Raw genomic sequence first — 25,341 nt, 5'->3', positions numbered from 1 at the left:
CGAACTCAACCCATCTTGTCGTCCCGCGAACGAACGTACGCCAGGATAATGGAAGGCACGGCTAGGCGAGCTGGGTTGGCCGCAAACCTGGCCCGACGTCTCCGCGCTGGCCCCTCTTCTCTTTTTGTTTACATTCACTGAAGCTAAACGCGTACAACTTGAGACGTCATGAGACGTCACTTCCGGCTGGCGGCTCGGTGCAGTCAAACTCGTCTGTGCGGCAAATTTAAATGATATTTTTCAGAGCAACAGCTTCCTTTTCGTTGTTTCGAGCGTCAATTTATATTTATAAGCCCATAAGCTAACTAAAACCGATTTATACATATACTGGTGTCTCTAGCCCTTTAATGCTTCATTAACATCTACCTGTCCGTCCTGTGTCACACCTCAGCTAGTAACTGTCGAAGGTTTTTGGTTGTGAATTGACCAAGCTGTAGTAACCAAATCCCAGTAACAAGGTCACACGCTTGTACTTTACAAACACTCCACAAATTTTTGAATTTGAATGTACAAAAGGAAACACTTGATTCTTAAAATGTTACGTTTTTTTTACAATATTTATGTTTGATTTATAGACCAATAGTGATCCAGCCATTTGGTTCATGAAAGCTAAACAGTGCCCCCAACACACCTCAATTTTCCAAAGTTCACTGCGCAAAGCCATCTACCATTTGGTTGGTAATTGTTGCACCACAGTGATAGAATCTGGAACTTTCATGCACTAATACACACATGTGCACACACATCTTGGGAGGCCCACTTGCATGCAGATGTGTTACAGATGTGGCGTTGAAAAGATGTTTGCCTCCTCATGTGACAACCTGAGTCATCTATTAGACATACATTATGTGATACGGTCTCAGTCGCCCCCATACTTCACGTGATGCATGAAGTTTGACCCATCTGATATGCTGCTGATAGACTTACCCATCAAAAGTTCAAGCCAAGGTAGAACTGACCTGTGTGATTGTTACATTAGCTTTATATTATAGTTCCATAGGTTAAGCGTGTTTTTTAATGTAGGAAGTGGAAATTGTTTTGAAAATTTTCCTCAGTAAATTGTGGCAATGGTAACTGACACATGTGAATTCAACTCCATAAACCATGTGGACAATAGTTTTGATGCATAATATTATTCGGGAAGTCACGATTAGATTTTTTCCAATTTGTTCTAACATCATACTCTTTCAAGCATAACTGGATACACCTCATTCCTGTAAGTTTGGGCCCTGAATCTTTGTTCTGTGAAGTGCCTTCAAAAAACTTTTTAAATTGAATTGTTAAAACATTTTGGGACAATTAAAAACCAAAACCCATGGGAAGCCAGGGCAACTTGCTCCAATTTCTGATTGATACATTGATTGAGGTTTTGCATTTGGCAAAGTAGAAATCCAACTTGAAATACTCATTCAATAATTTATTGGCTTTTGATTTTACACACAGAGTTCAATTTGCAATAAACACAATGATTTGTCATTGACATTATACTTTATTTGGTAATTAATAAAGATTACAAATATACAATGTTCAAAAGTGTAACATGCACAATATTAAAAAGTATAAATATTAAAGTGTCCGACACTACCAATCCTTGTTAATCATTGTTCTTCCTTTCAGCAGCAGCTCCACATTTCTTTCTCCTTTGTTTTTTTATTGAAAATTTTAAAAGAGCCGCTGTATGCGAGGTTATATGCCACACTGGGATTCTTCTGTCTCTTCAGTCTGGCACCAACAGCATTGACAACATCCTCCACCTTATCACGTTGATAGGGCACCTCCCCGACACCGCGTGGTCTACTTGTGCATTTGGCTGATGTCTCAAAAAACACCATGTTGTGATTCTTGGCGAAGTTCTTGGCCTGATCCTGGCTCACCAGACCATCCGCCTTAACGACATCACGGAGGTCACTCTTGTTCCCAACCAGGAACCTGTTAAGTAATCAGCACAAAAATGAGACAAATCTTCTAAAGTAGAATAAACAATACATGTAATTTAGGCCTTCCTGCAAACCATATTAGTGTCAGTGAATTCTCAATGCAGTAAAACCCTACATCGTCAGTTTGTTGTTTTGGATCAAAGCAATAAAAAATATTATTTTGGGGCCATTGTGCAGCAATCTTAGTGTTCTTTTGATATCTAATCTATGGTGTTTTTGGCAATCATTGAATGATGGGAACATTTTTTTTTCTTCTTACTTTTCTCCCCAATGAAGCTAGTAAGAGCCCATGTAGTCTTAATTTGTGGCAACTGTACTCCCTGACATTTATTAATGTATATAAATATCAAAAAGTGATGTTAATGAATGTCTGTTATGTTTTAATTTGTTTATCCTTGTCAGTTTGTGTAAGCCCTTTTTTGGGGCTAGTATGCTAGCTAATACTATTAATGGGATTCATGTGAAGGGGGTTGTTTGTACTGAATAATTCCATTCATCCATTTTCTATACGGCTTGTCCCCACGAGGGTCGCGTGCGTGCTGGAGCCTATCCCAGCAGTCTTCGGGCCTTAGGCGGGGTACACCCTGAAATTAATTGCTTATGTGGCATGCGTTCAGGATCATATACATACTATTGTAGATACACTGTGTTGACACTTTGCTGAATATTCATTTTGTTGGTAGAAACCACAGCAAATTAAATAATCTAAAAATAAATTACAATCTCTTGTTTATATCTGTACCCAGCCACTGTAAACTTTTGCACTCCTGCAAATAGTGTCATTAAAACCTTTCCTATGATCCTCTCCGTTTTAACTGCTTTGCCACCATCTCATTTATAGGCTGGTAATTTGGACTGCAGTAAAATTCTGGCCATCTGACAAATATAGTTGGTGACCCCTACCGAACTGCTTATGTTTTTTTGGGGTCAAATGCAAACTGGGGCCTATGCAACTTGACCGAGAGTGAAATCAAAAGTGCACCCTGGACTCATCATCTGTTGAGCTGTTACCTGAGGACTTTCTGGCCGAGAGAGTTCTGTCTGCACTCTTCTACCCAGGCCGAAAGGCTGTCGAAGCTGGCCCGGCAGGTGACGTCATACACGAAGAGAACTGCGTGCACATTGCGGTAGAAATGTTGCACCATAGACTTACGGAAGCGCTCTTGTCCCGCTGTGTCCCACAGTTGGAGCTGGTGATACAGAAAACACAACAAAACAGACATGAGACAGAAAGAGGAAAGAATGACAAGATGGAAAAAGTGCTGAAAAGCATGTGTTGAAATACCCACTCGCCAACAAACTAGCACGAACAATGAAATTCAATGAGTCACCAATAAGACGGAAGAAAGAAAAGCAACACATGAAATACCAATTCTCCTCTAAAGCAGGGGACACCAACTTTTAATACCTTAAATGAATTTTCAAATCTGACAGACCCCACATACCATATCATTTGGGGATGGGGGTATTTGCAAATCACTCCAGCAATGCCGAAAGGTAAATATGAAGGAGTTGACTGTACACCTCATAAAACAACCTCGATTAAACTTGAACCTTGTTAACTATCCACATTCAGTTTTGAAAATAGTTTTTGTTGATGTCAGAGGTCGCTCTAATTTAACCAAACTACTGATTACGTTTACAAAGAAGGCACAGAAATGCTGTTTTTGAACAAAAATACCGGGGGGTAATTGAGGACTCTGGGTTTGATTATACAGCATGGATTAATACGTCACAGTATGTTTATATACGTGTATGATAAAACTGTCCAGAGGAATGGAAATGCTTAAGACGTTAGTCATGCTCATCACATTGTCTATCTACTGCTTTTGGCTTCATTATTTGATCCTCTTGCATAAAAAGTAGACTGTACTATTAAACTCTGCTTCAGCGTCTTGTGCCGTTTGTCTACCCAGGCAGCATTATTCAAACGGTGGAAGTCATTGTGAATGTCCCAAACATGAAACGAAGCAAAACAATTGTTTTAGTGCCATTTGGGGAACGAGAACAAAACACACGTTGCATTTGCCCCATGTGGTTGTGATTAAGATAGCATTAGCATTGTTTTCATACATGTTCACCAACTCGACAGATAAATCCGACGTGGAAAATTCCTTCTAAAGAAATTACCTTCATGTTTTAGACAGGCAAATTGAAACAAACGCACTGGTGATGAATAAAACGGCAACTCTGACATACAAAATAATGTTGCATTTAAGTTTATGTTAATTGACTTGCATTTAAGTTTATGTTAATTGACTAACAGTTGTTTCACCTATTAGAAAGTGTTTCAAATACTCAATTTGGTCTTTAATTACAATACACTTGCAAATTATGCTTTTGACTTCTTACCTTGATCATCTCTCCGTCGATGTCAAGAACTATCTCTCGGAAGTCCACGCCGATCGTAGCCTCCGCGCTGTGTGGGAACTGACCCGCGCAGAGTCGGTGTGTGAGGCAGGTCTTGCCTACCGCAGAGTCCCCGATAACGAGCACTTTGAAGGTCCTGCAGCCGCTCAGCAGCGACGACACACTGCCCAAAGAGTTGGACAGATCCAAGGAGGACTCCATAGTTCTCGCGCTCGCTTTCACTTGAGTGGGACTTGTCCGCACCTTCCTTGCATAGTGTGAGCGCAAACTGCGGCGCAGCATCGCCGCCCTCAAGGACACAAAATGGAGTGCACTCCGCCGCACACATCCGAACACGTGAAAACAGGAAGCTTAAATCGCTACCAGCCTGCAGTTGAAGTACATATCCTTAAATAACAATTTAAAAAAAAAAACGCACTACAATGTTCCTTAAATCTACGATTGAACAGTAGCATCAATGTTTGTTTGATTGATTTTAAATGTTATTATTTTTCTCACTTTTTTGGTCCATTTGTCAGTTATTGTTAAATCAGATAAAAGCTAAGGATGAAACAAAATATTATTACTATTAGTAATATGTAAATTCGAAATGCCAGTCAACATTGAAGTTATGTCAAAAAACGTAAAGATTTAACTTCTATATCATTTAAAGAAAGCATATGGTGTAAATCAAGTTTATTGAGCATTTAACCATGTTAAAATACTATTTCCTACGCAAAGTGGTGTTTTCCTCTGTTCACCCAACTTGGAGCATTCCCCCTCATTCCTCCTCAAGCACCAGCCCCGCCTGTGTAAAAAAAAAAACGACCAGTCCTCACATTGTGACGTCACACCGCCACTAAACACCCAGTTTCTCAGAGCAGTTGTCCCTGCAACTTGAGTGGATGTATGACAGTTGACAGACTGAGGGTAAAAGTTTGAAAAAATTTAAACTTCATCTTGCACTTGAATTTGAAAAAAGAAGCGTCTTCCAAATAAAAACAATTGTTTGAAACGTATTTTCATGTTGGATATAATTTCTAATCCCGGCCTCACCCGAAGACCAAAAGAAATCGAAAAATGCTCTTTTCATTCTTTAATTTTTAGGCAGAGCTTTCCTGCTGGGCTGCCCTCTGCTGGCCCTTATGACCGCTCTACAGCGCACCCGTGCGTACAACAAAAAAAAAAAACCTCAGTGAGATTGTCCAATATCTTATAAAAACATAAAATGAACATCTGTGTGACGAATTTGTATACTTTTATTAACATGTAGAGCGTTGCTCCACCCACCCAAAAAACAACAACCTTTCAGCCCCACTGTGATGATGCAAAGGGCCATTTGCACGGAGGAAAGTTTGACATGTTCTGTTGTGTAACAACAGCTAATGTAAGACAATGCATACAGACAGAAACAGGACAGACAATATGGGCTGTTATAATGAACGTTTGTTTGTAATAATAAAAATGTCATTTGTACCCAAGTTGGCACATTTTATTAGAAGAGTATGTTCTTTGACGATGATGAGCACTTGATGAGCGTGACCCGAGAACTTGGATACCACCAGTAGGACTACATCAACCAATGCAATTAATTTAAAACCAAAAGGAAAAAAATCCCAACACTTTACTTTTGTGTGGTTTTAATACAAAAATCCAGAGATATCTTACATTGCCATCTCAGATTTAATCTTTCACATTAGAACCCAAATTAGAGAAGGGCAAGAAATAAGGGAACTGGTATTACCAAAACAGAAGTGAACCAATTTTGGGTGCTGAAATCTTTGCATTTTAATGTTCGACCCCAGAGAACAGGTTTGAATGACAAATTCTGACCACGTGAAGAGTCATTCGGATTTTAATGGAAGACCCTTCTGCATGAGTTATAGTGTAGGTGTAAAAAAAAAAAAAGTATGATGAAATCACTTCTGTGAAATCAATACTTGAATGATGGACAGGAGGCATCTATGATATTGCTTAGATCCATCACTTTCTCCTAAGTGTGAGCACGTCGAGTAGTAGTAGCAGTGTATTCAGAACCAGACAAAACAACCTTGCAGTTTTCATTCTATGCTACAAGCCGCTCTGTAGTAACAGACCATATATTAAAACGACAAGAGGAGCTAGTGCCTTCTTCCAGGCCGCGTTGTCACACTCTGCTGCACACTGGTGTGTAGAAGGACTGCCCACTGGTGCTCAAATGATTGTTACGGCAGATTCAAATTCACCTGTGCTTGATGGATGTCCTTATCATCGACTTCAAGTCCTCATTAACTCTGCTCAGCTTCCTGCTGACTCGGGTCAAACTCACTGAGCACACAATTGCTCCCAAGTGACAGCTGTGTCCCATTTTGTATTTATTAAATTAGCTTTGCTTGTAAAAGAACCAACCGATGGGCTTGTGGAAGCGGCAGAGTCAAACTCCAGTGGTTGTCATCTCAGAGAAACCAGTCAGGTCAGTTTCACTCCAACATTTGCCAATAACTGTTGTTTTTTTTCCCCTCCCAATTAATATTCAGTGTGGTTGGTTGCGCTATTAAAAAAGTAAAATGGCCATTTTGTTATCTTCCTCCCCTTTATCACAAATAAACAAAACCGCACACATGCTCAAGACTCATTCACATCCATGACATACACACACACAAGCACACACGCATACAGTCCTGATTTTCAGCAAATGGGAAAGAGCCAAGCCATGCCGGGTCAGACCCAATGTAAGCTGAGCCAAAGAACGAAATATCTATTTCGCTTCCCGTGTGTCTGGCTCTATAAAATTACTGCCAGGCGTACCACAAGGCTCTGTGCAAGGCCCTATTCCTTTTCTCATCCCCCTTTGTCTGGTCATGCTCACATCTCGTTAGCTAGCTCTTCTGTTTCTGTGGACACATCTCCATTAGCGATCTTGGTGTTCTCCTCGTATCCAGGCGGCATGAAAGCTAATGTATAGGGGTAAAGCTTGTGACACACTGCACGATATGAATCGGCACACTCCTTTGAGTCGCTCAGGGAGCCACTCCGAAGACTCTCCAGGACCTCTGTGCAGATCTGAATAAGAAACAAAGCGTCAATTGTTAATTGCAAAATCAGCACAGAACACTTAAGCCCTGCAATAACTTGTTGGGTCTTGGAGAAGCAAGTTTGCTATGCAATGACTTACTGTAATATACATATGGGGCAACTTTCTAATTTCAAAGAGAAATACAGTGGAGCCTCGGTTTTCGAACGTCCCGGTTCTCGAACAAATCGGTATTCGAACAAAAAATTTGAGATTTTTTTGCTTCGGATGTCGGACGAAATTTCGGTTGTCGAACCTCGCGAGATGAGCCGAGAGGACCCGCATGCCAACTGACTCCGTTCGTTAAGTCAAGTCAAGTCAAGTTTATTTGTATAGCCCTAAATCACAAACAGTCTCAAAGGGCTTCACATAGCCAAAATTGACAATTATTCTCAAAGCATCCCCTGATTATAAGCTCCCAAAAGGGCAAGGAAAAACTCAAAAAACCCCTACCAGGGGAAAATGAGAAACCTTGAGAAGGGACCACAGATGAAAGGATCCCCCTTTCAGGATCACCAGGTTATAATGGATGCAGAGAGTACACAAGTAATACATAATATGAAAATCGTTATTACATTCTCGTTACTCTGAGAATTGCATCAACTCTAATCATGCCTCCTAAGGAAGCAAGTGGGAGCAGTAAAGCCATCCTAAAACACAAAGACGCTCTTAAAGCAATGCGACAGTGAGCGCCCGGTGCGCGATCGGACAAAATTTAGCTCCCTGCGCACTGAGGTCCACTTAAACATAAGGACATAAAAACTATTTTCTAAATTTCAGCGACAATAATGCAACCAGCGCGGTGCAGTTGCGCGGTCGGCGACGTGCTACGGTTGCGCATTCGGCGGTGCGCTTCAGTTACGCGATCGGACAAAAATGCACAAATGAAAAAATGCTTAAAAAAAAGGCGTTTTTTTTTTTGTTGTTGCTTGGAACGGATTCAATTTGTTTCCATTATTTGTAATGGGAACACATGGTTTGGAATTCGACAGATTCACTTCTCAAACAGCCTTCTGGAACGGATTGTGGTCGAAAACCGAGGCTCCACTGTACTTGCCAGGGACTTGAGGCAAGGATTTTATGAAAAGGGGAGGGCGAATACAGGGCTGCAGCTATCTAATATCAGTAATTAGTAATAGTAGTGGCAACAATAGCCTGCTGAAAATTCTATTGAATAAGTGTGTATTTGGATAAACTATTTCACATTTAACTGGCCGGCTTGCATTGGCTGTGTTTACCTTGGGCCCTGAATGACTATCAATAGCTATGGCCCTGTGATGACCCAATGACATCAAGTGTGATTGGTGGTTTGCGCATTGATGAGGAAGCTAGCTTGTAGTCGTAAGAACTGGTAGGAATTGCACGACACATTGACCATCGACCATTCATATGTATGTTGTGGTATTATGCTTCAGTTTGGCACAAAGGCAGGCTCGTGTGCGGCACGAGCGGGGCTCTCTTTCCTGGTCGCTTACCGGGGCTGCTGTGCTTCCTAACCTCCGAATCCCATTTTGAGAGAACAGAGGCAAAACTAAACCCCTCCGTAGCAGCAGCCACACTGATTTTTTTAATGAATTTGATCAAAATAAATAATATTCAAAATTATCACAATGTGTCATGTGCATGGCGAGTTTATCTTTCAGAGTTTTGCGTAACATTTGGCAGTTCTTCAATTTGCCACGTGATTTGTGTCTCAACATGTTTGAAGTGCAAAATGTGAATTTTGACTTGCAAACTGCAAAGCAAAGCCCCTTATTTCGAGCCTTGCTTGATGAACAAACATACCTGGATAGATTTGTTTTTGAGTGACTCATCGAGTGCGGTGGCCAGTTCAACTGCTTTAGACAATGTCGACGAGTCCATGTACACCATCATCTTAGCAGCTGCAAGAAGAACAGGATGTTACTTTGTCAGCTCATTTTGTGCACGCGTGTACTGCTGTGAGATATGTCAACATACACAAAAGTATACCTTAATTTCCGGACTATAAGCCGCGACTTTTTTCCAAAATTTTGAACCCTGCGGCTTATAGTCAGGTGCGGCTTATATAAGATTTTTTTTTGTGATTTTTGTGATGATTTGATCACTTTTATACACTCGTAAAAAGGCTGTGGACCACTGTCGTGCGGTATCTTGAAGAAAAAAAAACAACAAAAATACTATTTTGAAACACTACTATGGCTGCTGCTTATTCTGGCTGTGTTGCTTGTGGCTATTATGAGCTTTAGTAGGAATGCACGCTAGGTGACCTGCGTCAAAGGGCTCTAAACCCTGTCTCTTACTGTGCTATGTGACTCAGAGATTACACAAAGCAGTGGCGCTGTTTGGACCATCTGCATTGTATTAAAACCCAATCAATCAGCATTTAAATTCAATTCTTCTGACATGTTGCTCACCAAAAACAAGTTGTAATGAATGTGAAATTTTAATGCATTTTATTCAGAACGTTACTTTGAACCCTGAGGCTTAAATGGCGGCGCGCCGTATTTATGGATTTTTACGGCTTTCTGTGTACTGTGTTTCTTTGTAAAAAAATCATGTGCACGTGCGGCTTATAGTCCGGTGCGGCTTATGTAAGAAAAAAACAAAAATATCCCTGAATTTTAGCTGGTGCGCCTTATAGTCCGGTGCGGCTTATAGTCCGGAAATTACGGTAATATAAAAATGTCTACTATACGAGATAACCCTATAACCATTTAAAATCATTAATTCCAAGAGTGGGGTGTTGCGTATGGTCTGTTATACTAATGTAATGTCTGAGGCATGATTAAGAGATTTCTGGACTAAACATTGGTTGATTGGTCATGTCTGCAGAGTGGGGCGAGGTATGACGTGGCTTTTGTTGTTCGCATGATTGTTCAAGTATTGTATGGAGTCTGTGCAGTGTGCATGTGCTCTGGTAGAGAATGCTTTGTGATTTGTTTTGTGTGACAAGAGGGGCTTTAGATGCCCAACACCTGGATGCTACGCTAACATTGTGTTAACAAGGTATGAAGGTTAATGAATGTAACTGCAGCAATTCTTGCTGTAGCAAACTCATACTTGTTTACGGTGCTGCTTGAGGCACACAGATGTAAGCAGCTTTGGACATTACACGACAGTACAATGTACACATCGACAGTGTACTACGAGACCTGAAAACCAGTTGTACTACCAGATTTATTTCAATGGCCCTTAGTGTTGGATATTTGTGTTTTAGTATACATTTCTGTCTCTTTTGTGTATGAAATATATAGTGAATTATTCATATATATATATATATATATATATATATATATATATATATATATATATATATATATATAATTATTCATTCATTATTAATATATATTGAATTATTCATTCATTCATCTTCCGAACTGCTTCTCCTCAGTACATGCAACATACCAGCCAATCGGTGTGGTACAGAGTTGGAGTGTTTGGAGAGGTAGGCCTGGTTGAAGCTCTTGGCATTGCTGTCGCCAAACAGCCGGGTGACTTCTTGCTTCAAGACTGTCCGAACCACGTCAGGCAGCTCTTTGCTCTCTGAAACTGAGCAGAAGGGAAGGAGGCAGAGTGTAAGATGTACAGTAATGTTCAGAATAATAGTAGTGCTCTGTGAATAATAAATAAAAAAAAATCTAGGATGGAAAGTACTTTTTATGTGTACAAGGAGAACAAGGTATACATATAGTCTGTTAGATTGAGCTATTAGAAAAAAGATCGGGGACACCAGAATCCCACCTGTTTGAGAAACTCACTGACTGAATGCCACACTACTATTATTGTGTACGCCCCCTTTTCTACTTCTCCCGACTAATAGCCCCCAATTTTACAGCCTTAGGAGTGTGCATAGCATGAATGCTTGGTCTTATTGGATTTGTGAGAATCTACTGAATCTACTGGGTACCTTGTTTCCCATGGAAAAATAAAATTATACTCAAAACCTGGATTAATCTTTCTAGTCACACAGTATTACTATTATTCTGAACACTACTGTGTGTGTGATTAGATGGAAATAAAACAAACAACCAGGTGAAAGAACATGTGTACATAAAGAGCAGAAAAATGCTCCAGATTCTTTTTTGCTTGACAGATAATGGATGGATGGATGATTTTACCTCCTTTAAAGAAGCGCACTAGACACTGGTGTAGCCATGGGTGGTCTGGGTCGATGGCTAACGCCCTTTTCACTGATTGGAGCATCAACAGGTACTTTTCTGAAGAGATAATGCCCATAAAGCATGTTTTAATAGCAAGTTTAATAATGGCAGAATACACAAGAGTAACTACAAAGTCCTTCTTGTTGCATTGAGGTGAAATAACAAACCTTTTCTGAAGTAAATTTCAAATGCCAGTAGGTGTGTGTCAATTTTATCTTTGACAAGGTTTTTGAGAGGTATCAGAAACTTGACTGCTTCTTCCAGTGGATTTTCTACCTGCATACATAATGTCAGCATTAAGGTCAATATCACTGTGACCTGTTAAGCCTTCTGAAACGTCTACTGTATCACTTTAAACAAACCTTGACCAATTTGTCCGGAATGAGCTCCTCTTTCGGGCCTCCAATTTCTTCATCGTCATCCTCCTTCTTCTTTTTTTGATTCTTCAACTGCTTCTCCTTTTCTGCATTCTTCTTTTCCTCCTCAAGCTGGGCCTTCTTCTGAGCTCTCCGTTGCTTGTTCCTGAGCTTCTTCAGCTCTTTGTCCGACAGGTTAGCTGTAGGAAATGAACAACATGTGTAAGAACGGTCGTAAAGTTTCGACAAATTGCAACACCCCAAGATTTATAACATCTTCGTGCAAAAGCAAAAATACTACCGTAATTTCCGGACTATAAGGCACGTTTTTTTTTCATAGTTTGGGTGGGGGGCGACTTATACTCAGGAGCGACATGGTTTTTTTTTTCCCCACAAATTTTTACTTGATCATTAAGACATCACTTACAAGTATAGTTGACCACTTCCCATGTTATTTTTAGTATAGTTGATCACTTCACATGCTTTTACATCTTTATCTTGAACATATTCAAAACATAAAAAATAGAGAAAACATCAAATAAAGCAATTAACACTTTAAAGCACCATATCCAAGTCCACTGCCTGCTGTATGTACACTTGCTCCATTTTTACTCCTCTTATATTTATTCTTTTTTGTTTATTTATAATTTATTCAACACTCTTATTTATTCATTGTTTGTGCCTTCTTGGTTTTTTTTGTGTTGCTTGTATGCATATGTGTACTATCTCACCGAGGGATAGTGGGAACGTAATTTCAATCTCTTTGTGTGCCTTGGTATATGAAATAAAATCGACAATAAAGCAGAGTTTGACTTTGATAAAACAACCAAATAAACAAAACAAAAAACTACATCTGAAAAAAAATGATATTTTCAGACGAAACTGGATGAGGGCGCTCTAAATTTCACCGTTGGCCGTGACTCATCAACTGGGTGGGCTTAAGAAAAATGGCACCAAAAAGAAACTCATATTTTGCAGGTTACAAACTTCAAGTTGTAAAATATGCAGCTGAAAACAGTAATCGAGCAGTAGAAAGAAAGTTTGGAGAACCGTGATGTACCAAGAGATTACTATTTCAAGTGACGTCAGTGGCGCGGCGCGAGGGTTGTTTACATAAAGGACAAACGTACCCACGTAAGGACTACCGTCATCATTAGCGGTGATCATTTCGAAGTGACAAAGAGGAGGACAAAGAGTTTGAAGGAATTAAGGATTTGGAGTGACATAGAAGGTTTGAAAAACTATTATGGCTTTTACGCACGCCCGGTCCTACTCTACTGAGTCGAGGGCCGGCGCTCGGCCGAGTGGCTGTCCGCGAACGGTGCATGGGGCTCGGACATGGCCATTACGCACGCCCAGTCCTATGCCATGGAGCTCTCGTGTCTGGAAGTCCACGCCGCCACACGCTTGTAAGTTTGTTTTGTTTAATAAAGAGCCGTTTACCGAACCCACGTCTATCCTTGTACTTTGTTAACGCTACAATATAGTTATATACTAGATCTGTGGAATAAAGACGAGGTGACGTCAGGGCGCACGCGCGGCGATGTTGGCAAAGGACGAGGAATTTGATCGATGGATTTAATGGATTTAAAGTGCACGGATGGTTTGATAATATTATTGTTTATATTATAGTTATTTGAAATATAGTTTACCTATAGTTATATGAGCCTGTGGAATATTTTGAAGTGCAAGCGCCCTCAGCTGCGCGCACCCATTGTTGACAAAGAACGATCGATGGATTTAATGAATTGGAGTGACACCGATGATTTTATAAACGTGTTATTCACGTAATTGTTTTCTTTAATAACTCTATATGTTACGTCAGGCCCATTCTCACCTCTTCGTAATGAATTGGAGTGACACCGATGGTTTTATAAACATGTTATTTATGTAATAGTTGTCCTAAATCACTCTATATGTTATGTCAGGCCCGTTCTCAGCTCCTCGTTTGTGTTTGTCACGTTAGCATACCTATCGTTTAGCCTGTTGCTATCGTATCGGACGATCGACGGATTTAATGAATTGGAGTGACACCGATGGTTTAATAAACATGTTATTCATGTAATAGTTGTCCTTAATCACTCTATATGTTACGTCAGGCCTGTTCTCAGCTCTTTGTTTGTGTTTGTCACGTTAGCCTACCTATCGTTTAGCCTGTTGCTGCTATCGTTTAGCCTGTTGTTGCTCATTCATGACTGTTTTTGGTGTGGGATTTTGTTGAATAAATTGCCCCCCAAAATGCGATTTATACTCCAGAGCGACTTATATATGTTTTTTTTTCACTTTTTGGGGCATTTTATGGCTGGTGCGACTTATACTCCGGAGCGACTTATAGTTCGGAAAATACGGTATATCATGTAGCCATTATCTGAGCTAATTCAATTTGTCGGGTATAAGCGAATTGTCTGTTCAGACTACGGTCAAATTGAAAAAGGATCACATATGAAAGTGGCCAGAGTCGGACTGGGTCGGTGGGGTGGGGATCAGTTAAACCGTTCAGACTGTCATAAAAAATCCGATACTGGTCGCATAAGGACAAAAGAATGCAATCTGGGCCAGATTTGCCTGCAGTATGAACCTAGCCTTTGTTACTGCAGTAATCTTTGTTTAAGGGTTCCTTGGTGTCACTTCCACACGACTTTTTTTTTCTACAGTAAGTTCAGCATTTTTTGTTTTCTCATGTTTTTATGTGTAATATTCTTATGAACCAGTGCGTCTTGCATGAACAAAAACTTGTGATTTCTTAAAACTTGTGGTGGGTTTGGCTCATCTGATAGGTACTGACGCATGACTGCACTGCGACCTACAGCGACAACCGCATAGTGAAGTTTGCTGACGACACGACTCTGGTGGGTCTCATCACAAAGGGCGACGAGACTCGGTACAGGTCGGAGGTTGACCTTCTGACCACATGGTGCAGGGACAACAACCTCCTGCTGAACGTTAATAAGACCAAGGAAATCATTGTTGACTTCCGGAAGGGTCACACAACACACCTGCCGCTGATCATCGATGGTGCTGTGGTGGAGAGGGTGAGCTGCACCAAGTTCCTGGGGGTGCACATCAGTGAGGACCTCTCCTGGTCCGCAAACACCTCGTCACTGGCAAAGAAAGCTCAGCGCCGCCTGTACTTCCTGCGGAAGCTCAGGCGTGCATGTGCTCCTCAGGCAGTCCTGTCTACATTCTACCGTGGCACTATTGAGAGCGTCATCACCAGTTGCATCGCTGTCTGGGGTGGTAACTGCACTGAACAGAACTTGAAGGCCCTGCAGCGCATAGTGAATACGGCTGGTAAGATTATTGGTGCTTCGCTCCCCTCCCTGAAGGACATTTACACCTCCCATCTCGCCCGCAAGGCAACCTCGATTGCCAGAGATGTGAGTCACCCGGCTTACTCTTTGTTTGACCTTCTGCCCTCTGGGAAGAGGTACAGGAGCCTGCGCTCCCGCACCACCAGACTTGCCAACAGCTTCTTTCCCCAGGCTGTTAGGGCCCTGAACTCGCTACCCCCTTCTGCGTAGCGTGTGGCACTGTTGCGCTATTTTCGGGAATGTCTGCTGTACGCGCACTTGCTCCTTTTTTTCTGCTCCTCTTATTTATTTATTTATTGTTGTGTTATTTATTCATTATTTATTCAGCACGCTTTTGTTATACTTGTTACTTGTTTGTCTGTTGTGAGCCATGTCTTGTCACCGTGGGATAGGGGGGAACGAAATTTCGGTTTCTTTGTGTGTCTTTGGCATGTGGAGAAATTGACAATAAAGCTGACTTTGACTTTGACGGATGGCATCTATATAAAATTTAACCTAAAAGCAGTTTTCATTACCAGTGTCGGCCTGCAACTCCTTGCTATCGTCAGTCAGAGGATTGTCATGAAGGCTCAGGTATATCTGAATGGCAGTAACGGCGGCCTTGTAGTAAAAGGGATGCATTCGAAGTACATCCTCAAGTTTCAGCAGGTCCACATATGAGCGCAACGTCATCTTCCTCATGCAGTAGGTGTGGAAATCAAACTGGTCGTCCGTGATCTCCACAAAATGCTGGAGGAGCGCAGGCAGACAGATTGATGTGATATGTAAATGAATACAATCTTTATAAAACACACAATTGTAAGGACTCATCCTGTTCAACAAAACCTACCCTTTCAATTTCATGGCACTTCTTGAGGGCCTCGCCATATTTGTTCATAGCCTTGTAGGCAAGTGCACACTCTGTCTGGAACCACATACACTGCATCTCATTCAGGTTCTCCACTGCTGATGCCCCCTCCTGGGCAAATACCAAACACAGACATTAATGACACATTCATTTATAATGTCCAAGCCACAAGAAACAAGACATGCAGACAATGTAGACGTTTATGGTATATTTACTGTATACTGACCATCTATACTTTGACACCACTTCAAAACAGATCTTAGTTTACAGTTGTGAAAGTGCTATACATCTAAATAAAAATGTATTGTATTGTACTAGTAAGCAAATAGTCCAGGAATTAGGCATAGACCACTGTGGATTTTTCTTTCATTAACAGAGGGGTACCGACAATTTTGTCCACGTGTATCTGTTTATAGACTCATCTGAAAGCTTCCTTCAGCATCTACTTGTGAATGCGTTCTCACCCGTGTGAACTTGGAGCACATCTCCTCCGCCTCTTTGATCATGCCAGCCTTCAGCATGTACTTGGCACACTTTGAGTTGATGAATCTGTCAGCAGTGTCCAAAGCCTGTGCTTCATCCATCCACTGTGCTGCCTCTCGAATGTTCCCAGCATGCTGCCAAAGAAGCTACATTCAACACCCGCAAATGCAGAAAGTAAATATGTGTTATAGCAAAGGTTACCTTGTAAATCTTGGCTTTGACAACAAAGAGTTCGATGAGGGTTGGAGTGCTATCAATGGCTGTGTTGATGTATTCCAGAGCCAATGTCTGTTGACCAACCATGTCATAGTGCTGAGCCAGGAAGTACTGCACCCAAAGCAATGTGGTTGGTGGCTCCTCTTTACCATCATCTGCGACAGGCCAAGAAACCAGTTAAATTCATAAAATTAAGCAGCAGACAGCAATAAAAAAATTTTTTTTTAAAAATGCCCATTGACCTTCGTCAATTTTATTATTGGAAGAGACACGCGACTCCAAAAGTACCACCTCTTGTACGAGGACTGTTTGCAGCCTGTTGGGGCTAGTAGGGCCTGAATTACTCATTCATTTGAAAATGACATCACATGCTAATGGCCAATCACAGCTCACCTGTTTTCTGGGTTTGGTCATGTGACATTCGCAAGCTGAGGCGTGATTGGTTGCTACCTGAGCCTTCAGCAAATTGGGACCTTTTTAGTTAACAGCATGTGGTAAAATGTGCTTTTAAAAGGATTAAATGTATATGAAAAATAACGTTATTAGGGATGGCCAAGTACAAGTATCGTTACCGGGTATGTGTGCCGATACCAGCTTTAATTCGTGGTATCGGTACCCGTGACGTCAGTTGATATCTATTGTGGCCGTTTTCTGATTAGGAACTAGCAACTGTGGATTATCATCCTGAAAGCTCAACAATTCCTATCATCACATCTCTATTTGAAATACGCTCATGTGTTTGCTCTTACCATTTTGGCTGAACAGTCGGGAGCTTTTTAATGAGGTCTCAAATCCGACCACTAATTCTTCTATAATTGACACCTGCAATAAAAAAGATGAACTGACTTGTGGTTTCCAATAAAAACAGATTAATAATTAGCTTTGTTATCTTTAGTGCAATTCCAGTTATTTACATTACCAGTCAAAAGTTAATATATTAAAAAAAGTACTGAACTTTCAGCTGCACGTGGTTAAAATGTGTCCAACTGACAATTTTCTACCCTTTTCCTAAAATACAGTCAATTGATAAATGTTAGTTTAACACATTTTAATCATGCACAATCGACATGCATGTCCTGAATTAAGCAAATTCAATGGAACCAAAGAACCTTCTTTTCTCCAAGTGTGTCAAAACTTTTGTCTGGTTAATGATTCACAAAACAAAAATCTGTTATTTAACTACTGATATCAGTCATTACTGAACCATTGAAGTTACCTTTTCTTTGTCGTTGTAAAGAGACCTCAAGGTGGTGAAAACAGGTGGACATCCTTTACTGAAGTTCATCCTCAGGTACCTGTCAAGACACTCTTTGAACTTCTCACCTACAGGATAAAGATGTGGTGTGATGAAGATTGTTAGGGGGGGATATAAAATGTACAAGTATCTAAATCTACTAGCCTGTTCTTATACATCTCATCATGTTAGAAGTGGAGTTACTATTAGTCTGTTAGGACAAGAGTGATTATTGGCCACACCAGTAAGAAAGTTGAGGGGGAGCCGGCGAGGAACGAGGCCTTTTGGAAACTTCTCCCAGGCATCTTCATAGACCTTAAATCTCTCCTCCACAGTGCCTAAAAAAATAGAAGATATGGAAATTTAAAAGGAAGTCAAGTCAAAACTTTTCTTTACAATAATATGTTCTATGTGCACCTATTTGTCTAAACACGACATTTGGATGAATATTGCGTTTGTGGAATATGAATTGGGTGGCAAAATTTAACCTAACCCCTTTTTATTGTTCTCAGGGTGTGGACATTTTGACACTTGCTGTCGACTGAAAATGATATGAAAGTGCCTAGAGGCTCATGTAACGACCAATAAGGGCTAGCCTGTTTGTTGGGTTTGGCAATGTGACGTTCGCAAGCTGAGCCCTTAAGTGCTTTGATGTCATTTTCAATCGACAACAAGTGGCAAAATGGCCACCCTTTGACATGAATAATGACTAGAGGCTTTTGCTGCCTAACTAATATTCCACAAACAGAATATTAATCACAAGACTGCATTTAGACTGATGGGGGCTGCATAGAAGAATCTATCATTACTTGACTTCCTCTTTAACACATTGACAATGCACCTTGAAATAGTTTCTATATTTACTTCATTGTTGGCGATTCTAACAGCAAAAACACCTTACTTGGTTTTAGAGCTTTCTCCAGGCCGTGATAATATAACCAATTCTCTGGGTTCCTCTCTTGCATGCGATGGTAGACATCTGTAGCCTCATCCAGACGCTCCAACTTTAATAGCAACTCCCCTAAAAGAGAAACACATATTCAACCGAGCCCGGAACTGTACTAATTCCAAATAAAGCATTTATAAAGTAAAAATCACAAACACCATACATAGCTAGTAATTACACAGCCAGTACTAATCAGTACAGATATTTAGCTCCATGTACTATAACAAAAATGTCGGCATTCCAATGTTGAAGCTTTAGATGGACAATTGTCTCTTGTCCAGTCATTGTGACGTTGAGAGACTTGACTCACCCCTTGTCTCTTCCACTGCCAATTTGTCACAAATCTGCTTTTCATAGTTTGACAAGTGCTCCAAGGCCTCCTTGTAAAGACCCGCTTCTCTCAGCACCTGGTTCTGGTAAAGCAGCAGCTCACTATACTCGTAGTCCACTTTGTCAGGAGACGTCTACAAATAAAACACATGATTTGATAGACAGAGGAAAGCAGAAAAAAATACTGCTGAGTAAGGTGAACAATTCATGGTGAGCATGTGGGGGTTGTAGGAGAAAACACAAAAGTCTCGGATTGACTTGCATATTTGGATTTTCAGCTTTTTTCAAATTTATAAAACAGAAAATTAAGATGTTTTTCATTCCTGAAACTCAATTATCAGATAAAGGAAGCCCAAACATACAGGAATCCCCATTGAGGGACGAGGATGCACTGTAACTCCGACAAAAAGATGAAATGTGAATAATCGTGGTACACAGCAAATGATTAACTTAGAGATTAAAGAACCTCTGCAATAACTGTACTAAAGGACCACACCAGGGCGGTGACATACTTTCGAGCTTGACAATGACCAGCAAATTAGTTTTAGGTTAGTAGGGATGGGCAAGTACTGATACCAGAAATCATATCGGCGCCAATACCAGCTTTATGATCAGGAACTCAACATAAGAAATTAGAAGAATAGAACATGAATTTCATGCAATTTTAAGCGTGATTGCTGTATTGGGATATGAAGGTAATTTTCATAAATTATCTATCATTGTTTTGGGCGGAAACTTTAGGTATCAATAAGTAGCTACTTGTGGAATTTGGCGCTTTGTATCGTGGTGACATAATTCAAACAAAAATGCGGTTTTGACTGCAAATGAATACCCTTAGCAGTACAGGAAATGTGCTCTTTGCCGCCTCCTTTATATTCTGTCTATCCACCGTGCTCAAAGGATGGTGTCACAGAATTTTATTAATTTTGTTATGACTATCTAGCAATACACTGCAGTGTTCATTTGAGGCACCCACCATTTTATGGAAGTTACTGTAACAGTACGCTTCAGATTATATTCATTTATTTGTTGTGGCAATTAAAGCATTCAAGTTTTTATGTCCCTTCATTTTCCCGCTGTTGAGAATTAACTTGAACAAAAATTACTTTGCCAATAAATGGCATGACCAGAAGTGTGTATTGAACCTGGTGCACGAAGCTGTGACTGTGACTCAATTGTGCTATGGATGCAAAGGACATGCTGACACAACCACTAAGCTCTACACAGTGAGAGTATTTAGAAAAGGATGCCAAACCTGTTGTGTTTTCCTGAACTCCTCAATGATCTTTGCTGCCATCTCATAGTCTTCCAGGAGATGATAGGCAATGGCATAACCAATCCAGGAAGCTCGCTGAGCGGGGCGCAGCTGCAACAGCTGGTACCGTGTCTCCTACAGGAACAATGAAGTACACAGGATTTACTAACTTCCCAGCAGAACTAGCAGTGTGATGTTTTGTTACTTGAAGAAACTCAAGTAAATACAAAACTTACACTGTGGGAATTTCTGAAGCTACTGAAGCTTTTGCCCAAATACTTACCCGATAACCTTCCAGATCTCTCATCTGAATCTGCAGCAACGACAGATCTCGAAGGATCTGGAGGTTGTCTTTGTCCCACTTAAGCGCGTTTCGGTAACACTTGATGGCCTCATCGTATTTTTTATCAGAGCGCTGTAATAAACCGTATACATGCCAGCCTGATAGGTACACAGAGTTAAGGAGTGTAGAAATAAATATCACAACAAACAAGTTTGCCCACCCCATGATTTGGCAGCTGGGCTGGCTTGAAGACCTATGTTTAAGCAACAGCCAAGGTCCTTGAGAAAAAGGGAAAGAATTTAATAACATTGGAAATATAATCTTGCAAACCCGAATCTTGTAAACACACTCATTTCAAAACGGACAGTGTTTAGAATGATTTGTTAATTCATTGTTCATTGATTTAAAAAAATGATTTCAATAATTGCAAACAAATATATTCTATTGCAACGTACATTTTTAAAATATAATCTTAGTTCAAGTGATCGCTAATTTCATTACATGGGTCGCGCCTTGCCCTACAGGACGCTGACATGTTTTTTTTCCCCCCGTTGGAGTTTTCAACATTTTCCATAAACTCTCTACACACCTCTACATAGAGGGGATAAAGTTGAAATTTTAACCCTGTTGCTGACCCAAATCATCTTGCTGTGAAGCCCACTGCCACAGGAGCCTCATTTGACACACTTAATGATTCAGTGAACATGAAACCATCAACCTTTGAAGAAATTAATTACATTTGAAAAGTATTTAAGGATACAGACGTGACTCTTGAGATCATTGCGCAGGCCTCTTCTCACCAGGTCATAAGCATCTTCCTTCTTGCCCAGGCAGTTAAGGGTCAAGCCTTTCATAGCTAGGGTTTCTGCAAAGGAAAATAGGATGCTTGCTGAACAAGAGCTTCCAGCCTTTAAAGAGGACAATTTCTATGTATGCCTCCATGTATACACACATGCAGTTTGGCTACAAACCTCCATGCTCTGCAAACTTGGGGTTGGACAGGATTTGTTTGCAAAACTTGAGTCCATTTCTGTACTGCTTATGCTCATAACATCGCTGTGAAAAAGGCAAGGAAAAAGACATCACATGAGCTCAAAATTCTTTTCAGACCTTGCAAAAACAGGACGGATGGCTTGAAGACCTATGTTTAAACAACAGCCAAGGTCCTTGAAAAAAGGGGAAAGAATTTAATAACATTGGAAATATAATCTTGCAAACCCGAATCTTGTAAACACACTCATTTCAAAACGGACAGTGTTTAGAATGATTTGTTAATTCAATGTTCATTGATTTAAAAAAAGCTTGCTGAAACACATTTTTGTACAAACACTGAGACAGATGCTTAGTAGATATGCCCCAACACAACACATGACTGTTGTGTCTATAGAGGACCAAAACCGCAAAAATAAAAGTGAAAATAAACACAAATATTAATATTGTTTATACCAATAAAAATACATTTCTACTTTTATAACAAAAGAAAACTTCAATGTGTATTTTGTATTTATTTTCACATTTATTTTGATGTTTTTAATTTTTTTAAAAATTATATATTTTACTTTTATTTTGTATCATATATCATTTTGTGTTTTCATTTCCATATATTTTTAAATATTTTTATCATTTTCTATATTCATTATTATTTGCACTTTTTTTCTTTTTTGTGATTTCGGTAGTCTTGGTCCTGCAATTTAGATGGAAATATTATTCAAATAAGAGAGGGGCCCTATGTGTGTCGTGGGTTGACGTATTCATCTATTGGTTGATCAATAAGTGCAACAATTACCATCACCTACCCAATAGGCGAATAGTTAACCACAAGAAACACTCAGGGACGCCCCTTGATTTGAATAACATTTCCTTCAGCATTTCATTCATTCATCTGCCGAAACACATCCTCAGGCGCGTAGCGGGTGTGCTGGAGCCTATCCCAGCAGTCTTTGGGCGCGCTTGGTGGGGCACATCTTGAACTGGTCACCAGCCAATCATCGGGCACACATAGACAAAGATTCACACCCACACTCCGGACAATTTGGAGTGGTCAATCTGCCAATGTTTTTGGAATGTGGCTCATTTCTTTTTAAGAAAATGAGTTGCGCCAACTTTTGCAAATCTTGTATAAATGAAGTAAGTAGTTGTATGTTGATCGTAAATGTTCTGTGGAGCGTTTATCTTTTGTTCGAAGTCTGTTTATCTTTTTTGCTCTGGAGTATGTTTATATATTGTGCACTTACTCGGCCATAAGAAAACATACACACTGTATTGGTACGACTCTTGTTCAGTTATGAATTGCTGCAAACCTAATGGCCTACCTACCACTGACCTCTCGGGAAAGCTATAGTGACAGTTCAGTGTATTTCAACACAGAGCGCAGTAGGCGGATTACGAAAAGGCCTACTTTTACTGTTTTGGAGGTGTTTTCTTTACACAAGTATCAAGTTGTTACTTCTACCCAAGTACAGAGCGCGAGTACTTTTCTCACTTCTGTTAATAGGAAGAAATACCTACGATAATTACAATTAAAAATTTATCATTCAGAAATACAAAACTCCCCAGTGAACGTAAACCCAAAATGTACTTGCATTAAAAGAAAATCACCAATATTTAAAGTGCAGTTCGTGTTAAAGAGTTTTTTCTTTTCACTCAGGAATCCGTTATGGCCAAATAATTGCAAACAGTTTGCTTGAAAACAATGCCAAAATTGGCTGGGTATGCTACCTGATGATAGTGAACCGAAATGTGGGATGACGTCAAATTGGAACGTGCCGAGTCGCGACTGTTCAAACCTAAGCAGCACGCAGTCTAGCTCTCAAACCACATTAGGAAACCCTAGAACCACTTGCCAATGTGCACATGCCACTAAGATCGACTACACGATGTACAAGGACATATTTGTTACGACTTGACAGAGCAAAGTCGTGTACATTCCGCAAACGACAACACAGCTCGAAGCATGGAGCGAAGCGAGGGCATGGGTGTTAGCTTGCTAGCTGCCAAAGTACAGCAGGCAGGCCTGAAGGTGCTACGGAATTGCTGACACTATCATGCCGGAGATAACTCAACTCACCCTAAACTGAACCCTTGGGTCTCACACTTGAACCGATAGCTACACTAGCGTGGAAACCTACAAGCCACAAGGGCAAAGCCTTGCAAACAGATTAGAAGCGACAAATAGCCATATTGTTGAATTAAGTTACCTAGCCTATAAGCTAACACTAGGCTGCTAGCGAATGTCACTTTCTGTAGTGGTTAATATGTCTACAAGTTAGCTAGTCACGCCGCTTCTAAAACAAACCAAGAAAACACATTAAACGTTGCCAATGAGCATCCAACGAACAAGTCATATAAAATAACAAAAAAGACCAAGTCCCCTTGCACTCGTACCACGAGACACTCTTAGCTCTTTTTTTTTTTTTTAGCTCGTTAGCCATTATTGGACCAAGGATCCTTTCCAAACTAGTGATGCTTATCACACAACAGCACTTAGATGTTGCTTGTACTTCATCCATGCATTTGCGTAATTTAGCCGAAATGACCACTAATCGGTGGCCACCATCACAACAAAGCAACGGCCAACCATTTTGGTTCCGTACAAGTGACAGCGACGTTCACGGCCGGAGGAGCTAAGCCATTCAATGAGTCCATTTTGCTAGCTCATGTGCTAACAGCCCGAGTGCCACCGGTGGCTATGCTCTGTAAACTCGCCAGTACTCCCGCTCACCATTATGCCACTTCCAAGAGAGCAACTCACCAAAATCCTCTTAAAGAGAGCGTTCTCTTTTGGTGGTAAAGTAACTGTCGGCATTGTAGCAGCAAATGAGATCAGTTCCCTCTCGACCTCAGCACATGTAACGTTAGCTAATGCTAGCGCGAACAGGCAAGACGAGTCGAGCCGAGTGACGGACGGGCCGGGCTTGCTTGCCCGTGGGGCGCCCCAGTTCGATTGCTCGGCTTTCTGCCTTTGTCTGTTTCCCCTGACACACTGACGGAACCCTGACAGCTTCAAAATGGCGGCGACTGCTGTGGGTACTTCGACCACCTCGGCAAGGGGCATGGGCTATTTTCTGAGACACATTTTAAACGCGAATCTTTTTTTGTCTGGTGCTGAAGGTACAGCTAAAATGAACATGGACATGTTTTCTTAATGTTTGCCTTTTTTTTTTAATTCCGATACAACATCAATCAATGGGAAAATCCAAGAGACTTTTTTTTGGGAAGCTTGACTTTTTTTCATTAAAGAATTTATTTATTAGAAATTGTGTTAATGATCTCGTTGGTAAAAATGTTCAAACATATACTGATTAACGACAAAATCAGAATAAAATACAACAACGGATAGTGGTCTCTTTTCTTCTTAAATATACTGTATATAGATGCATTGTATTGCATTGTATATATAAGAGCAAGAGTATAAGAAGATTCCAATTAAATAATCTTTTATGTTCAAACCGATAAACCTTTCTACAGTACAGGTTTAAACTGTAATTGCACAGTTTCACCCTGCAACCTCGAGATGGCGTCATCTCGACAAAAAAGATGAAATCACGTTGCCGCACACAGAGGTTGATGCTGATCATGTACCAGTAAGTCAACATTGCAC

General features: G+C 40.5%; 2 protein-coding genes across 2 annotated transcripts; both read right to left on the bottom strand.

The window, feature by feature from the left end:
• Positions 1-1,402: 1,402 nt before the first annotated feature.
• On the bottom strand, positions 1,403-4,632 carry LOC125969530 (ras-related protein Rab-33B). Its single transcript, XM_049721707.2, has 3 exons — positions 4,290-4,632; positions 2,949-3,127; positions 1,403-1,929 (listed from the first exon to the last, which is right to left on the bottom strand). The coding sequence occupies exons 1-3, from the start codon at positions 4,587-4,589 to the stop codon at positions 1,614-1,616; spliced, it is 795 nt and encodes a 264-aa protein (XP_049577664.1). The 5' UTR covers positions 4,590-4,632; the 3' UTR covers positions 1,403-1,613.
• An 895-nt stretch (positions 4,633-5,527) lies between these two features.
• Positions 5,528-24,709, bottom strand: naa15b (N-alpha-acetyltransferase 15, NatA auxiliary subunit b). Its single transcript, XM_049721703.2, has 20 exons — positions 24,493-24,709; positions 21,713-21,797; positions 21,502-21,606; positions 20,742-20,899; positions 20,459-20,593; positions 19,184-19,337; positions 18,829-18,948; positions 18,170-18,265; positions 17,910-18,016; positions 17,443-17,515; positions 16,679-16,848; positions 16,459-16,611; positions 15,977-16,105; positions 15,663-15,876; positions 11,843-12,036; positions 11,648-11,756; positions 11,439-11,537; positions 10,726-10,869; positions 9,124-9,221; positions 5,528-7,328 (listed from the first exon to the last, which is right to left on the bottom strand). The coding sequence occupies exons 1-20, from the start codon at positions 24,544-24,546 to the stop codon at positions 7,131-7,133; spliced, it is 2,595 nt and encodes an 864-aa protein (XP_049577660.1). The 5' UTR covers positions 24,547-24,709; the 3' UTR covers positions 5,528-7,130.
• Positions 24,710-25,341: the final 632 nt, after the last annotated feature.

This window comes from Syngnathus scovelli, chromosome 5 (assembly GCF_024217435.2).
Source record: "Syngnathus scovelli strain Florida chromosome 5, RoL_Ssco_1.2, whole genome shotgun sequence".
Lineage (NCBI taxonomy): Eukaryota > Metazoa > Chordata > Actinopteri > Syngnathiformes > Syngnathidae > Syngnathus > Syngnathus scovelli.
This window is presented reverse-complemented; position numbering and strand designations above follow the sequence as displayed.

Bases quoted from the DNA above. Each gene is read 5' to 3' on its own strand.
- LOC125969530 (XM_049721707.2), bottom strand. From the start codon at position 4,589: ATGCTGCGCCGCAGTTTGCGCTCACACTATGCAAGGAAGGTGCGGACA. The intron at 3,128-4,289 runs GTAAGAAGTCAA...CTGTATCACCAG, and splicing joins TCGACGGAGAGATGATCAAG to CTCCAACTGTGGGACACAGC. The intron at 1,930-2,948 runs GTAACAGCTCAA...ATTACTTAACAG, and splicing joins CTCGGCCAGAAAGTCCTCAG to GTTCCTGGTTGGGAACAAGA.
- naa15b (XM_049721703.2), bottom strand. From the start codon at position 24,546: ATGCCGACAGTTACTTTACCACCAAAAGAGAACGCTCTCTTTAAGAGG. The intron at 21,798-24,492 runs GTGAGTTGCTCT...CCTTTTTCACAG, and splicing joins CTCTCTTTAAGAGGATTTTG to CGATGTTATGAGCATAAGCA. The intron at 15,877-15,976 runs GTAGGTTTTGTT...GCGCTCCTCCAG, and splicing joins AGTGCCATGAAATTGAAAGG to CATTTTGTGGAGATCACGGA.